Source organism: Gopherus evgoodei, chromosome 5 (genome assembly GCF_007399415.2).
Source record: "Gopherus evgoodei ecotype Sinaloan lineage chromosome 5, rGopEvg1_v1.p, whole genome shotgun sequence".
In the NCBI taxonomy this organism is placed as follows: Eukaryota; Metazoa; Chordata; order Testudines; family Testudinidae; genus Gopherus; species Gopherus evgoodei.
In genome coordinates, this window is record NC_044326.1 from 60,413,865 (window position 1) to 60,431,381 (window position 17,517).

General features: G+C 40.9%; 1 protein-coding gene across 9 annotated transcripts in view; it reads left to right on the forward strand.

Annotated features, from left to right (window-relative positions):
* Positions 1 to 17,517, forward strand: part of FAT1 (FAT atypical cadherin 1) — a 187,657-nt gene that overhangs the window by 17,164 nt on the left and 152,976 nt on the right. For all 9 annotated transcript variants that reach the window (XR_004000575.1, XM_030563873.1, XM_030563877.1 and 6 more), the window contains exon 2: positions 190 to 3,471. Coding sequence is in view for 8 of the 9 variants with exons in the window: in XM_030563877.1 (XP_030419737.1) it covers positions 190 to 3,471 (3,282 nt within the window). In the remaining variant the exon portion in view is untranslated. The remainder of the gene's footprint in view (positions 1 to 189; positions 3,472 to 17,517) is intronic.

Below are 17,517 nucleotides of genomic sequence, written 5' to 3' on the forward strand. Positions count from 1 at the left end.
CTCCTGAGGACAGCGTTATATTGAGGTAGAGGTGTATTATAATCTAGTCGTGTTACTTTTTTAGCCATATTAGAGATGTAAGACTTTAAATCCTTTTTATATTTTAAATCACATAATTAATCAAAATTAAAATAATGACACAAGTCATTTTTGCAAAGCCTCAGTTAATGATTCTTTATTTTGTTTCAGGGGTTTTGATAATTGCCACCATGGGGAGACCTTTTACCATGCTGCTGTTGCTGCTGGTGCAGCATTTTGGAAACTGTGCAGGAAATCAAAGACTATATCATACTTCATTTGTGCAATTTACACAAGTCCAGTACAATGCCACGGTGTATGAAAATTCTGCAGCCAAGACTTATATTGAGCAGCCAGTAAAAATGGGCATTTACCTTGCAAATCCACTCTGGGATATAAGATACAAAATTATATCTGGTGACAATGAAAACTTGTTCAAAGCTGAAGAATATATTCTTGGAAACTTTTGCTTTTTGAGAGTACGGACCAAGGGAGGAAATACAGCTATTCTTAACAGAGAGGTGAAAGACCATTACATATTGTCTGTAAAAGCAGTTGAAAAGAATACTAATACTGAAGCACGCACACAGATCAGGGTGCAGATACTGGATACAAATGACTTAAGACCCTTGTTTTCTCCAACATCTTATAGTGTTTCTTTGCCTGAAAATACAGCAATAAGGACCAGCATTGCTAGAGTAAGTGCAACAGATGCAGATATTGGAACCAATGGAGAATTTTACTACAGTTTTAAAGAAAGAACAGATATGTTTGCTATTCATCCAACCAGTGGTGCTGTGATTCTAACTGGAAGACTCGACTATGCAGAAACTAAGCTTTATGAGATGGAAATCCTCGCAGTGGATCGTGGAATGAAATTGTACGGCAGCAGCGGTATTAGCAGCATGGCAAGGCTAACTGTTCACGTAGAGCAAGCAAATGAATATGCTCCTGTTATTACAGCCGCTGTATTGGCTCCTTCAGAATTGGACAAGGATCCAGCATATGCAATTGTAACTGTTGAGGACAGTGATCAGGGTTCAAATGGAGAAATAGCATCGTTAAGTATTGTGGCTGGTGACCCACTTCAACAGTTCAAAACGGTGAGGTCTGTTCCAGGAGGTAAAGAATATAAAATCAAAGCTGTTGGTCACATTGACTGGGAGAGCCAATCTTTTGGATATAATCTGACTCTTCAGGCTAAAGATAAAGGAAATCCTTCACAGTTTTCTTCTGTAAAAGTTATTCATGTGACATCCCCACTGTTTAAGTCTGGACCGGTCAGATTTGAAAAAGATGTGTACAGAGCAGAGATAAGTGAATTTGCCCCTCCAGACACTCCTGTGATAATGGTAAAAGCTTTACCTAATTATTCCCAATTAAAATACATGTTTAAAAGTGCCCCAGGCAAAGTCAGATTCAACTTAAACCCGCTCACAGGTCTTATTACCACTTTAGAACCAATAAAAGCACAATATTCATCCCATTTTGAACTTGAAGTCATGACAAGTGACAGAAAAGCCTCTGCAAAAGTGTTGATTAAAGTAAGAGACATGAACAGTAACCCCCCTGAATTTACTCAGACATCATATAAAGCTTCCTTCGATGAGAATGTGCCAGTTGGTACTAGTGTCATGAGTGTGAGTGCAAAAGATCTTGACGAGGGTGAGAATGGTTATGTAACATATAGCATTGCAAATGTGAATCCTTTACCATTTGTGATTAACCATTTCAGTGGTGTTATCAGTACCACGGAAGACATGGATTATGAATTGATGCCAAGGGTTTACAATTTAAGGATTCGAGCATCTGATTGGGGCATACCATATCGTCGAGAAGTTGAAGTTCCTGTTACTATTATTTTAAATAATTTGAATGATAACACACCACTGTTTGAAAAAATAAATTGTGAGGGAACAATCCCTAGGGATCTTGGTGTTGGAGAACAAATTACTACTGTATCTGCTATTGATGCTGATGAGCTCCAGTTGGTGAGATACCAGATTGAATCTGGAAATGAATTAGATTTATTTATCTTAAATCCAAACTCGGGAGTACTTTCCCTGAAGCAATCTCTAATAAATGGTTTAGGTGCTAAAGTATCTTTTCATAGTCTGAGAATTACAGCTACAGATGGTGAGAACTTTGCAGTACCATTATATATCAACATAACTGTAGCTGCCAGTCATAAACCAGTAAACTTGCAATGTGAAGAGACTGGTGTAGCCAAAATGCTGGCAGAAAAACTCCTGCAGGCAAATAAGCCACACAGTCATGGCGAGGTTGAGGATTCTTTTGTTGATACTCACTCTATGAATCTACATGCACCTCGGTTTAGAAGTACTCTTTCAAGCAGTGTTGAAGTAAAGGAAAGCCTACCAGTGGGTTCCAGCATAATACTCATGAATGCCACTGATCTTGACATTGGCTTCAATGGAAAACTAGTTTATGCTATCTCTGGAGGTAACAATGATAGTAGTTTTACTGTGGATTTGGAAACAGGAATGTTAAAGATTTTATCTCCCCTTGATCGAGAAGTAAAAGATAAATACACTCTGAATATTACTGTGTATGATCTGGGAATACCACAAAAGTCAGCTTGGCATCTTTTAGATATCAACATTTTGGATGCCAATGATAATAGACCAGAGTTTTTACAGGACAGCTATTTTGTTGAAGTGAGTGAAAACCAGGAGCTGAACAGCGAAATCATTCAGATTGAAGCCACAGATAAAGATTTGGGGCCCAATGGGGAAGTGAAATATTTTCTTCTTACAGATACAGACATGTTCACTATTAACAGTACGACCGGTGTTGTGAAAGTTATAGGGGCTTTGGATCGTGAAATCCAACCTGTGCATTTCCTGAAAATAGAGGCCAGGGACCAGCCAAAAGAAGAACCTCAGTTTTTTTCCAGTGTACTTTTGAAAGTATCTTTAGAAGATGTCAATGACAATCCTCCTAAATTTATTCCATTGAATTATCATGTAAAAATTCGAGAGGACCTTCCAGAAGGAACTATTATCACATGGCTGGAAGCATATGATCCTGATGTGGGCCAGTCCAGTCAAGTACGATACAGCCTTTTAGATAGTGGAGATGGAACCTTTGATGTAGATAAATTGAGTGGAGCAATACGTATTGTACAAAGATTGGATTTTGAAAGGAGACAAGTTTATAACCTGACTGTACGGGCCAAGGACAAAGGAAAGCCGGTTTCATTATCTTCTACCTGTTACGTTGAGGTTGAGGTAGTTGACGTAAATGAAAATTTGCACCCTCCACGGTTTTCCAGCTTTGTGGATAAGGGCTTTGTAAAAGAAGATGTCTCTATTGGTTCATCTGTGATGACAATAACTGCCTATGATGAGGATGCAGGAAGAGATGGAGAGATTAGGTATTCAATCAGAGATGGATCTGGCGTTGGCATTTTCAGAATAGATGAAGAAAAAGGTAAGAATTTTGTCAGCATCTTAATTCACTTATTCTGTTTCCAGTGTTTTGTTTTGTTTTTAAAAAACCCCAAACCAACCTACAGCACTAACAGTGATAAAAATGTGTTTTTACACTATTTTATTAAACATTTCTAATCAATTTATATATTTTTCTTCACAGTTTTAGTGGATGCACAGTTAGGAAGTGAAACAAAGTGAAAACATTTGATAAAGTTGCATTTTTCCTACTTGGATTAAATATTTACAGCACATATTACACGTTGGTCACAAAACCTCTTCCACATTAGCACCAAAAGGAGTATTATATGGAATCCAGATTGTGAAGCTCTTACTCACATTATTGAGAACTTACTCATGTGAGTAGTTCTGTAAGTGAGGACTAACCCCGATGCCACAGTCTGGCCTTAGGGAAAGAGTAGAAACTTTAACTCTGGAATTTTCTTCCCCCCTCCCCAACTGTTAAATCATTGCTATCCTTTGAATATAGCTTCTCTATGTGTGCTGATTATATTTGCTGCTTTTGGTAAATTTATTTAGTAGCTTTCTCTGTTATTCACCCTAACAATAGTAACTGTATATTTTTGGTGAATGAACAGAAATAAACTTCTTCCAAACAAAATGTGAATACATTTGCAGCTTGTTAAATATAGTATTTTATGGTGATAAATGATTCATACATGCATTGATATAACACATTCTGAGGTGTTGCTTTGTTGTGTCAGTGATTCGTAGGTTAAGAACTGTTGTAGGCATTTTATTCAAGTATAATTCATTCAAAGGTGCTATTGTTATAACTTCAGTAGAAGATTTAAAATTCTGTGAATTATTTCTTGAATAAGTGTCTCTTACACAGTTAAAATGAGAATTGCTACTCATTCTACCTTCCCCCATACAATTTTTCTTTAAAAAATAAAATAAATGAAAATGTGTTAAATTTCACAAAAGCAAAGAAATTCAGAGTGATTTCTTCTTGTACAGTCTTTCTTTCATGCCACTGTACTCAGATACTTTGTGTCCAATAATTGTATGCATTTTCATATACCTTCAGTGCTAGATTACCGAAGCAAATAACAAAAAGTTAAGCAGAAATCCTGGGCAAAGTTCTGCGCTGTTACACCATTGGTAATCTGTCATAACTCATATTGGTTCACTGGTATCTGAAGATTTCGCATATGTTTTATTGGTCTCACAGGGTATGTCTACACTGCAATAGTCACCTGTGGCTATCCTGTGTCAGCTGATTCACGCTCCTGTGGCACAGGCTGGCGGCTGTTTAACTGCAATGTAGACTTCCTGATTTAGGCTGCAGCCCGAGCTCTGAGACACCCCCTCCTCGCAGGATCCTAGAGCCTGGGCCCAGGCCCGAGCCTGGAAGGCCAACACAACAATGAAATAGCCCCGCAGCCCGAGCCCCATGAGCCTGAGTCAGCTGGCATAGGACAGCTGCAGGTTTTTAATTGCAGTGTAGACATACCTCCTGTCTGTGGGTAACTCTAGTTACAAGTTATAACTCACTTAATAATAATTTCATATTTTGTGCATAGGGGTCTGCCAAATTCGTGCCTGTGGAAAAACATGTAACAGACCATGAAATCTGGTCTTTTCTGTACTTTTATCCTTTAGTAAAAGTACACACAGTTTCTCAAACTGATGGTCCCAACCCAACCCGAACTGGGGGTTGCAAGTCTATTGAGGGGTGCGGGGGTAGTAGTATTGCCACTCTTACTTGTGTGCTGCCTACAGAGTTGGGTGGCTGGAGAATGGCAGCTGCTGGCTGGGCACCCAGCTCTGAAGATAGTACTGCCAGCAGCAGCACAGAAGTAAAAGTGGCATGGAATATACAACTGTATGAACACATCCACAAAATTTGCTAACCAATGATGCCCTAACCAACCTGTGAAAAATGGTCATTTTGCTGCAATTTAGTTAGACCCTTATTTATACACGTCTTGTGTCCCATGAGTACTGGTGAGTTATGCCCGTAAGATTGCTTAGCTGTTCAAGATTTAGAAGAACATAATGTCACTTGAAACATTATTTAGAATGTCAGCTATTAATCAAAATAATATTGGTCCTTGTTAAAGAGCAGATCTCCAGAGTTGTAATTAAGTCTCACCTCTTTTACCTTATATTTGTACAAAGTACACAGTTAAGATTACAAAGTAGGTTTAGAAAATGTTTAATGAACTACTTTCAAAGTCTTAATAATTTCACGTTTAGTTTTTGGCATGCTTGACAGATTATTTATGCTTTTCAGTATTCTGTCTCTTTCTTAGTGCAAATATATTCAAGTTCATTTTATGTAGAAAAGAGTCTTACTTTAGTCCCATATGTAGGTCTCTAGAATTAATCCAGTTTTGCCGTTTTACTACCTAGGTGCCATTCTTTCTTCTTCAGTACCAGTTCATTCGTGCATGGCCCTTGATTCTGCCACTCTCATTAAGCAGGTCACAGAATCACTTGTCTAATGTTTCCTTTTATGCCTTCATTTACCTAAGTGATTTTTTTAAACCTAAGGCCAAATCTTGTTTGTCTTACTTTTTTGAATTTAATAGGACTACTCATGTAAGACAAGCAGGATTTGGTCCCAAGGCGTCTATTTAATTTTGGCAGGGATGGTGTTGTAGTAGATATGTGTAAACTCAGTTTTAAAAGTTGCTGTTAGCTAACCGTATTTTCATAGCTGATATGTAGTGTTATTTTTGTGTTTTGGTTTTAATAATCCAAACATGCTGTTGAAATCAGATTGCTTACTTCTATGTACAGCCTCTTTTTCAGCTCTTTTGGGGAAAAAAAGAACAATTACCCCCCCCTCCTCCAAAAAAAAAAGTCTGAAAAGACAGCTGAGAAAAGATGCTTAAAAAGTACCAAGCCCTTCCTAGTATGTTCTAAGAATATAGAAGTCCTTGACACTAAAACAATGCTTAAAAATAAATTTTAATAGACCATACAAGGACTCTATTGCACTTATATGTCTAAGTATTTATGCCACTCATCACTGTGGTATTCTGCCTCTGCCGTTGGTAATAGGGTAATAGGCTGATGGATAGGTGACTGGGAGACAGAGTAGAAGATTGGAGGAGGGGGAGAGATCAGATTGGACTTCTGACAAACAGCTGGGTGACCGATTTTCTAGATTCACTGAGAGGGTAGGGAAGAGCCTTTTATTCCTTGAGCCAGTTGTCTCCCAAGTATTCTCCTCTGGCAGCATCATATTGCTTCTTTCGTGTTACTCCCTGTCCAAAGGTAGGTAGACTTCATATTTTAGGAAACTTTTTTGACTCAAAACTAAGATACAAAGTATCTAAAAGGAACCACATATCTAAGGAATCGAAGGTGGGAATCACATAAAGTGTATGTAGGAAATTTAAAACCTATGAGAGGGTATGTGTGTGTGAAAACAGTTCTTGGGGCTGGAGGTGGTTTGTTTTTTCAGAAAGCTAGGAAATTACCTATGAAACTTGTATTCCAAGAACCTTAAGTCTGCAAAGTCAAGCTCAAAAGTTGGGAAACACAGTAGCACCTCAATTTTACAAACACCAGTCTCTTATGAATGATTGCTTATATGAACCTTTTCTTTCTTGATTTTTTGTGTGTGTTTGTGGGGGGGGCGGAATTAAATAATGACAGCGATGTAAGTGAAAAACAACATCCTTTCACATCCCAATGCCTGCAATGGATTGAAAATCACTTTGCAGTGGCTGAAAGGATAAGAAGGAAACAATGTAGTGCACTATACTCATACTTAGCACCTTACCTACTGCAACTTTTGAGATGTTCAGTTTTGTGGACTTCTTGATTTTATGAACTACTCAGTCCCCAATTAGTTAATAAAATAGGGTTTTAGCGTATTAGAATTAGGGTTGGTTTCTGAGTGCCTGTGCAACCTTAAATTAAGCATTTAAAAAGATTGGAAATGGCTTATTTTTGCCACCTTCATATTCTTCTAATGGCTTCAGGCCAGTTGCCCTTCTCTGGAACATGCTTTTTCATATACTAGTATGTACATACCCTCATAGGATACACTTTCAGGCAGCCACATGTCCTTGTGCACTCCAACTCCCCACCTCGGCAACCAGGATTGGGAAACAATCGCCTAGATGTGCTTCTGTCGTTTTAAATGCCCTTTTTGTTTTGGAGCTGTTGCGCCCTAGAATGCCCTGTGGTAAGAAAGAACTCTAAAAATGGAGTATTTTCTAGTCTCACTGCTAATGAATGGAGATGAGGAAGTTGGGCACCGCTTGCATTCCCCTATCAATATTTTATTTGGATCTGTACATGGGACAGGCTTACTGTATGACTACCAAAAACCTAGAGTGGGGCAGTTGGCTGTCTTTGAAGATTCAGTGGGAGGTTTTCAGTCCCCACTTTCATTCCAGAAGACAGCTTAAAGTAGGGGACAAACTTTTTGGACTGAGGGTCACATCTGGGTGGGGAAACTGTTTGCAGGGCCTGAGCAGGGGATTGGGGTACGGGAGGGAGTGCGGGGTGTGGGAGGGGTGTGGTGTGCAGGAAGGGTCTCAGGGCAAGGGATTGGGGCAAAAGAGGGGTGTGGGATGCATGAGAAGGCTCAGAGCAGGGGATTGGGGTGCAGGAGGAGTGTGAGGTGCAGGCAGGGAGTTGGGGGGTGGGGTGCAGGAGGGGTTTGAGCTCTGGGCAGGCACCGCTTACCTAAAGCAGCTTCGGGGTGGCAGCGGCACACGCCAGGGCAGGCTCCCTGCATGCCTGCCTTGGCCCCATGCTGCGCTGCTCCAGGATGCGCTGCAGCCCTTGGGGAAAGGGGGGCAGAGGGCTCTGCATGTGCTGCTCTTGCCACGCTTCCTGGTACCTCCCCCGAAGCTCCTATTGTCCGCGGTTCCCCATTCCCAGCCAATGGGAGCTGTGGGGGGTGGTGCCTGGAGGCAAGGGCAACACACGGAGCCCCCTGTCTGGGGGCCGCAGGGACGTGGTGCCAGCCACTTCTGAGAGTGGCATGGGGCCCATGGCACCACAGGGGGCAATCCCGGGGGCCGGAACCAAAGCCCTGAGGGGTCGGATCCAGCCCATGGGCTGTAGTTTGCCCACCCCGGCTTAAAGTCAGGAGGCCCTATTGGAGATTATTTGGGTGTAAGGAGAGAGGAGTGGGGTAAAACTTTTTTATGAAAAGGGTGTTTTGTTGGGGTTGGCTCAAGATTTGTTAGGAAACCAAAACTTCAAGCAAACCTCAGGAGAAACAACTGGGACCAACCAGTTTAGGTTCACCAAAAATGTGTGAACCCAAATACACATTTCATGCTGCTGCAGGGAATGATACCATAGTTCAGGCGTTTTCAAACTGGGGGGTTGGAACCCCTCAGGGGGTTGTGAGGTTATTACATAGGGGGTGGCAAGCTGTCAACCTCCACCCCAAACGCCACTTTGCCTCCAGCATTTATAATGGTGTTAAATATATAAAAAAGTGTGTTTAATTTATAAAGAGGATCACACTCAGAGGCTTGCTATGTGAAAGGGGTCACCAGTAAAAAAAAGTTTGAGAGCCACGGCCATAGCTAGTTCTGTGTGTTGAGAATCACCTCTGAACTAGTTCCCAGAGATGTAGCATGAAAGCTCCAAGATGTTCCATAACAAATATATGTACTACAGACAACAGACAGAAATATTGTATAAATCATACACGTGCACCTTGGGCACTGGAGGTAGAATACTTTATCCTTCGATGTCCAAAACCATTTGTCACTTGAGCCTAGGGAGAGCTTCCTCAGTTAGACAGATGCACTCATGCAAATGGCTTAATTTGGTATTCACTGTAAACCCTGATAAGGTTTTTGTTTGTTTGTTTTTTTAATATTTTAACATCATGCTACTGCTAGCAGAACTTATAGTATGGATTCTTTGCCATATTTACTCCCCCAGAATCTGGTGAATTTAGAGTAGTTGTAGAAGCTTTTGAAAATGGCCAGCTACCAGCTGCTTATTAACCTTTTCTTTGAGTTGTTATAGCAATTAGTATCTTAATAATATAAAATGATTTGTCAGACAGACATCAATAATTCTAGCAGTATAGCTAACTGTGTCCAGAACTTCAACTGCTGTGATTTGCTTATTAATAAAGACTTCAGATATAGGGATTACTAATAATATTAAAACAGCTTTTGTAGTTTTGTGGTAAACCCCTTCTAAAGTTTTTCATATTAATTTTTGAGTGCATCATCAATTGGTATTTTAATGATAGTATTCATTTGAACACTCGTTACGGTACAAGCTACAGTGTTTTTTCAGAAACCTGTTAAATTAACCAATTGAATGCACTGAAACATACGTTTAATGAAGTATATATTTCTAATTTTTTATGTGGTCACTTGTCTTTTATTGTATTTATTGATTTTATTTTTAATTAACTGAAATAAACTGATGTATATTTTTCTTGGGGAAAACAAATACAGTAGTACCTTGCTACCCCTTAAAAAGAACAGGAGTACTTGTGGCACCTTAGAGACTAACACATTTATTTCAGCATGAGCTTTCTTGAGCTACAGCTCATTTCTTCGGATGCATAGAATGGAATACACAGACAGGAGATATTGATACATACAGAGAACACACATATAGAGATGTATCCGAAGAAATGAGCTGTAGCTCAGGAAAGCTCATGCTGAAATAAATTTGTTAGTCTCTAAGGTGCCACAAGTACTCCTGTTCTTTTTGCAGATACAGACTAACACGGCTGCTACTCTGAAACTTGCTACCCCTTGTTTCACTACCCTCTGAATCTCCATTGATCATGGATTTTTATGTTTACACTTTACTAGATCACAAAATGGTGAAGCGCTGCTGCCATGGCAGAGCAAATGCAAGTGATATGTGTCATGTGGACCAGTGGGTGAATGAACTTACCCCCTGCTCCTCACTCTATTCTAGTCAATAATGCTCTACAATAGGGCTACAACACGGGCTGCTGCTGCTGCTTCTGCTCAGCCTTTTTCTCTTTCCTGTTGCTTAAGGCAAGGTCAAGATCTGACTGCTCCCATAATAGCTTTCCTGAGACTTCCATTGAAACTAAGAGTAACCCAAGATCATTATGACAGGTTTCAGAGTAGCAGCCATGTTAGTCTGTATCCGCAAAAAGAACAGAGTACTTGTGGCACCTTAGAGACTATCAAATTTATTTCAGCATCAGCTTTCGTGAGCTACTGCTCACTTCTTTGGATGCATAGAATGGAATACACAGACAGGAGATATTTATACATACAGAGAACATGAAAAGGTGGAAGCATGCATACCAACGGTAGAATCTCTAATCAATTGAGATGAGCTATCATCAGCAGGAGGAAAAAAAACTTGTGAAGTGATAATTAAGATGACTCGTAGAAGGTGTGAGGAGAACTTAACATAGGGAAATAGATTCAATTAGTGTAATGACCCAACCATTCGCAGTCTCTGTTTAAGGCTGAGTTAATTGTATCTAATTTGCATATTAAATCGAGTTCAGCAGTCTCTCTTTGCAGTTTGTTTTTGAAGTTTTTTTTGTTGCAAAATTGCCACCTTCAAGTCTGTCACTGAGTGGTTAGAGAGGTTGAAGTGTTCTTCCGCTGGTTTTTGAATGTTATGATTCTTGATGTCAGATTTGTGTCCATTTATTCTTTTGCGCAGAGACTGTCTGGTTTGGCCAATGTACATTGCAGAGGGGCATTGCTGGCACATAATGGCATATATCATGTTGGTAGATGTGCAGGTGAACGAGCCTCTGATGGCGTGGCTGATGTGATTAGGTTCTATGATGGTGTCACTTGAATAGATATGTGGACAGAGCTGGCATGGAGTGAGGGACTGTAGTGAAGCAGTTTCCCACCTCTCTTCCCTCTTCAACAGTGGCCGTGGCTGTTAGATAAATTGACTCTGATCCTTGTGGGGTTGAGTCCAGCTGTGGAAAGAGATTTAAGATGACATTTGGAACAGAAGCCACTAAAATCAACATAAACTGACCTCTGTTGTGTGACATGGGTATTATATTTTTGTAACCTTGACCCATGTCAGGTGTCTGAGGGCAGGAAATAATGATCAGGCTCATACTGGTGTTTCTCTTGGTTGCAAGTGTGTCACTCCCAGCCCACTTTACAAATAAATACAGGCATAAAATATACTAAATAATCTTGTATACTCAAAGAGTAGTGTCCGCTCAGTGTTGAAATTAAAAACTAAGATTGTTTCACAAAGCAAATCTATCTAGACAAGCTATGCCAGCATATCTGGAATGGACAGATACCATACAGTAGACCTTGGAATAAAAGAAAATAAAATCCCACATTCCTAGGTTGAAAAGCACTCTGCAAATTCAGATGATCAGATATATCTACTAAACAAGAGGTTAAATGTATTCTTAAAGAATTTGAGGAATTTAACCGTGCAATATATTAATGATAGAATGCATCACATTGATATAGATTCCAGTGTGCTATTAAAAATACATGCACTGAGCAATGAAACTCAGATAAATCATGCTAATTTTATGCAGCTGCTGCTGTTTCGAGAAGCTCTGAGGGGCAGCAGAGGCAGACACTAGAACTAGTCATAGGTGAGGAAGACACAAAGCAGAAGCTGTTCAGGGCCATAGAAACACAGAAATCCCTTCCCTCCCTGTCCCTGTCCCTGTCCCAAGTCCTACGTTGGTCCTAAGAGAATGCTCTGCAGAGGGAAGGGAGAACAAAGAAGAATGCTCATTCCCCTTTTCCAGCAGCTAGACGTTTACATCAGCCAGAGGCTGAAATGAAATGGAGACCCCAAACAGTTTCCAGGAATAGTGTCTGATAGTCATCCCAGAACCCATTCCAGCTCTGGTGGGGAGACTTAATTTCTTGTTAACCTCTGGATTGTAAATTTGGTCCTCCAGCTAGCAGGTGCCCGGGATATGTTCCAAAGCCTTAGCCAGTGCCAGGCAGGGTCATGGGTTAGATGGCTCACAATAACCTTGCAACCAACATTCAGTCCACATACTCAATGGGTCTTTTCTTGGCCTTCCTTCTTATCCCCATAGCTATGTTAATGAAGTTCTAGCATCTTCATCTGAACAGTGCAAATTAAAGTTTGTGATAGTAATTTTTTGTGTATTACAAAATAACAATAATTTTGTTCTGAAACTAACAATCAACCATTTTTTGCTTTCAAGTTATTCAGAACATCTTATATCCCTGTGATTAGTTGAACTTCAGAAGGTTAATATACACTTGCCAAACTCATAAGGTTCGAGGAAGTTGAGAAAGAAGGTTTTGTGGTTTGCTAAAAAAGGTAAAAAATTATAAAGATTTATTGAAGAGTAGAAATCTCTCTCTCACTCTCACGCACGCACTCTGTCTCTGTCTCTCTCTTTACAGGGCTGTCTCTGTGTGCCATAGAATATCAACAGTAAAACTTACTTGGTATCAGATATCCTATTTTCAACACAATACCAAACCTATTTCCAAGAATGAAAGGAGGTAATTCATTAGAACTGTGAATAAGATTTATAGCTATTTAGAGTAAAATATTGAATTATGCTGCTAATAAGTGCAGGGCATTCTTAAGATGGCATATAATAAACTGAACATATTAAAATGCGCTTACAACTTACTTGTAATTATATTCTTTTTTTAAAGGAACATGATCTAAATTTATGATTAAATACTTAAAAGGATTATGTCACGTTCTACATTTTCAGTGGCTGCCCGTTGGCTTTTATTTAACTTTTCTTATCGTTACACCATTCTTTACTGTTGAGTTTTAATAATGTGTGGACATTTACAAAGATTAAAAATTGTGATCATTAAATGAGCACATCACCAAATTCATGTTGCTGTTCAGAAAGGCTTTTTAATCCAGATTTATGATACAGAATTGAGACTGTAGGACCTCTTGTTATTTCCTTTAAGCAAATCAGTTTTGTAACTCAGCAGTCCTGCAACAGATCTGTTTAGATTTGCCTCAAATTCATATAGTAAACAGTTTGATCTACTTGCCCTAAAACTATACCTTGAGAGGTTTTTTTAAAATACGTTCTAATTTGTTCTTTTTTTGTAAAAAATAATAAAACTCAATCATAAGGAAATATGAGAACTTCATGCTTTACTCAAGTTTAAGTACTACAAGAATTTCTGGAGTTTTCACCTAAATGTTGTTATCGACTATCAGTTCCTTAAGCTAAATGGAGCATGCTCAGATCATCTTCCTATCAACGCCATCAGTTGCATATTTTGTGAGGAGTCCTAATCATGCTAAATCTGTCAGCTGTTTTAATATTTAAATAAATCTCCATATTTTAATGGTTTACATTTACTGAAACTTGTAGTGGAAAAATTGGTGACCAGACCACCTTTTCTATAGAAGGTATTAAGTGTGAGATTGAGGCATTGTTAGTTGGTTGGGGAAAATGTGTTTATATATCATATTATTTGCATGTGAGAGAGACTAGAAAATTTAGTGGAACATTTTTCTTTATCACCCCATCCCTCTCTACCCTTACATTGTATACTTGGCATCAGGCCAGATTATTAGTAGGGTTCCAATCTTTTCCTGAGCATGAATTTGAGATCAATTTGATCACTTGCAGCTAATCAGCAGAATGGCTGACAAGGAAGCCTTTAGCAGAGGCTTTCCCCTAGTTTGTCAAAAATATGGAGGCGTTTGCAAGCCAAAGGCAGCCCTTGTTGATTGAAGGGAGATGTGTGGAGCCATTCCAAAGCCTCTAAAAGGAGATATGAAGGGCCTACTGAAGCAGCCCAAAGAGGAATAAAGTGAGTCACTTGCTTATGTGATCAGCAGGCATACAAAGTTGTTAATCCATGTGGCTGCTGTGGATGAGTGTGTCTTCCCTGATTTCCTGTTCCATGTGATATTAGGAAGGGCAGAAAGGGACACTGTTAGTGGTGTAAAGGTTGAGTCCATTCCCTGCCATGTTGAGGGAATAGAGTTCAGCAGGCTGGTAATGATGAAGCCATAGATGGGGAAAACAAACTGGCATATGAATGACTATGCTAAGCCACAAAGAATATTAATGTAAGATTAATGTGAGGGAAAGAACAGTAGCTGATCAGAAAGTTATGGGAAATTCCCCTGTGTTTCTGTCTCTCCCTCCTCCCAGCTACTTCTGTGAATACTATGGTAGGATCAGACACTATAGTTGCCACAGTAGGAAAGCTATGTCAAAGGGTACAAATGTCTACACTACGGGATTATTCCGATTTTACATAAATCGGTTTTGTAAAACAGATTGTATAAAGTCGAGTGCATGCGGCCACACTAAGCACATTAATTTGGTGGTGTGCGTCCATGGTCCGAGGCTAGCGTCGATTTCTGGAGCATTACAATGTGGGTAGCTATCCCGTAGCTATCCCATAGTTCCTGCAGTCTCCCCCACCCCTTGGAATTCTGGGTTGAGATCCCAGTGGCTGATGGGGCAAAAATCATTGTCGCGGGTGGTTCTGGGTAAACGTCGTCAGTCATTCCTTCCTCCGGGAAAGGAACTGCAGACAATCATTTTGCACCCTTTTTCCCTGGATTGCCCTGGCAAACGCCATAGCACGGCAACCATGGAGCCCGTTCAGCTTTTTTTTTACTGTCACCGTATGTGTACTGGATGCCACTGACAGAGGCGATACTGCAGCACTATACAGCAGCATTCATTTGCCTTTGCATGACAGCAGAGATGGTTATCTGTCGTTCGATACTGTCTGCTGCTGTCATGCGGTGCTGGCTGAGGTTGGCTGGAGGCGTGAAGACAAAAATGGGAATGACTCCCCGAGTCAATCCCTCCTTTATGGTATCTAAAAATAGAGTCAGTCCTGCCTAGAATATGGGACAAGTCTACTAGAGAACCAGTGTATTAGAGAGCACGGCCGCTCCGTGTCAGATCCCACAGAAATGATGATCTGCATGCCATTCTAGGAGGTGTCCCTGCAACAACCCCACCTGTTGCTTCCCTCCTCCCCAAACCTTCCTGGGCTACCGTGGCAGTGTCCCTCCCCCCCTCCATTTGTGTGATGAAGTAATAAAGAATGCAGGAATAAGAAACACTGACTTGTTACTGAGATAAAATGAGGGGGAGGCAGCCTCCAGCTGCTATGATAGTCCAGGCAGGACATTAAGTGGTGTGGGAGAGAGGAGCCCAGCATCCTGCTGCTGTGATAGTCCAGGCAGTACAGAATCTTTTCTTTACACGTGAAAAGGAGGAGGCTGATGGAACTCAGCCCCCAGTTGATATGATGAGGTCGGTTACCAGCCGTTCTGTACCATCTACTGGGAATGACCGGGAATCATTCCTATTTTTACCCAGGCACCCCCGGCCGGCCTTACCTGAGGTCAGCCAGGAGCACTCACGGGCTCATGACCAGGATGGCTATCAGTCCTACTGCACTGTACCATCTGCCACCGGGACGGGGAGGAGAGAGGATGCTACTGTTTACTGCTGCAGCACCGTGTCTACCAGCAGCATGCAGTATACATAGAGTGACCTATAAAAAAGTCAAGAAATGATTTTTCCCCCTTTTCTATCATGGAGGGGCAGAGGTGGTAAATTGATGAGATAGACCCTGAACCACCCCGGACAATGTGTTTGACTCTATAGGCATTGGGAACTCAGCCAAGAATGCAAATGATTTTTGGAGACTGCGGGGACTGTGGGATAGCTGGAGTCCTCGGTACCCCCTCCCTCCCTCCATGAGCATCCATTTGATTCTTTGGCTTTCCGTTACTCATGTCACGCAGCACTGTGCTGTGGACTCTGTATCATAGCCTGGAGATTTTTTTCAAATGCTTTGGCATTTCATCTTCTGTAACGGAGCTCTGATAGAACAGATTTGTCTCACCATACAGTGATCAGATCCAGTATCTCCCGTACGGTCCGTGCTGGAGCTCTTTTTGGATTTGGGACTGCATCACCACCCGTGCTGATCAGAGCTCCACGCTGGGCAAACAGGAAATGAAATTCAAAAGTTCGCGGGGCTTTTCCTATCTACCTGGCCACTGCATCCGAGTTCAGATTGCTGTCCAGAGCCGTCACTGTGGAGCACTGTGGGATACCGCCTGGAGGCCAATATCGTCGATTTGCGGCCACACTAACCCTAATCCGATATGGTAATACCGATTTTAGCGCTACTCCTCTCGCTAGGGAGGAGTACAGAAACCGATTTAAAGAGCCCTTTATATCGATATAAAGGACCTCGTTGTGTGGACGGGTACAGCGTTAAATTGGTTTAACACTGCTGAAATCGGTTTAAATGCGTAGTGTAGACCAGGCCAAAGATTGGGATGAGTTGGAGAACTGAACAGCTGCATCTAACAGCCTACCAAGAAGCCGAGCTTGGTAGATAGCAAGATAGCAGAGTTTAGTAGAATCCTGGACAAAGGAGTGCTTGAAGCCAGCTGGTTACATTAATTAATTGCTAATACAACCAGCAATTCTGCATTGTGTGGCCAGATCGAGAATGGCAAAACAGTATATGAAATATCTTGATCTTGTGGGGGAAGTTTGTTGAGGAAATTGGAGACAATGTGCATAATGACTCATTCTTCCTTTTCAGTTATGGTGGTGTAAATTCTATGTAACTCCATTTGTACCCGGATAAAACTAGTTTATGTGGGATCAGAATCTGGATTTACGAGATGATTTTGTATTGAAGGAAATAACTTTTGAGGTTACCTAACATAGTCTGTAAATACATTTAATGTGTTAAATCTTTTGAATGATTGGTATGTAACCTTGACATATTGGGTATGAATTAAGAGAACCAGAACTATCTATCTAAGGGCTTGTCTACATCACAAAGTTGCAGCGCTGGTGAGAGGGTTACAGCGCTGCAATTTAGGAGGTGTACACATCTGCAGGGCATCACCAGCGCTGCAACTCCCTGTTTGCAGCGCTGGCCGTACTCCCGTTTTGTCTCGGGTGTAGAGGATCCAGCGCTGGTGATCCAGCGCTGGTAATCAAGTGTAGACACTTACCAGCGCTTTTCTTGACCTCCGTGGAATAAGCAGGTATCCCAGCATACCTGAGGAAGCATCTGGTAATCAAGCAGGTCTCCTTCCCCAGTTTGCAGGG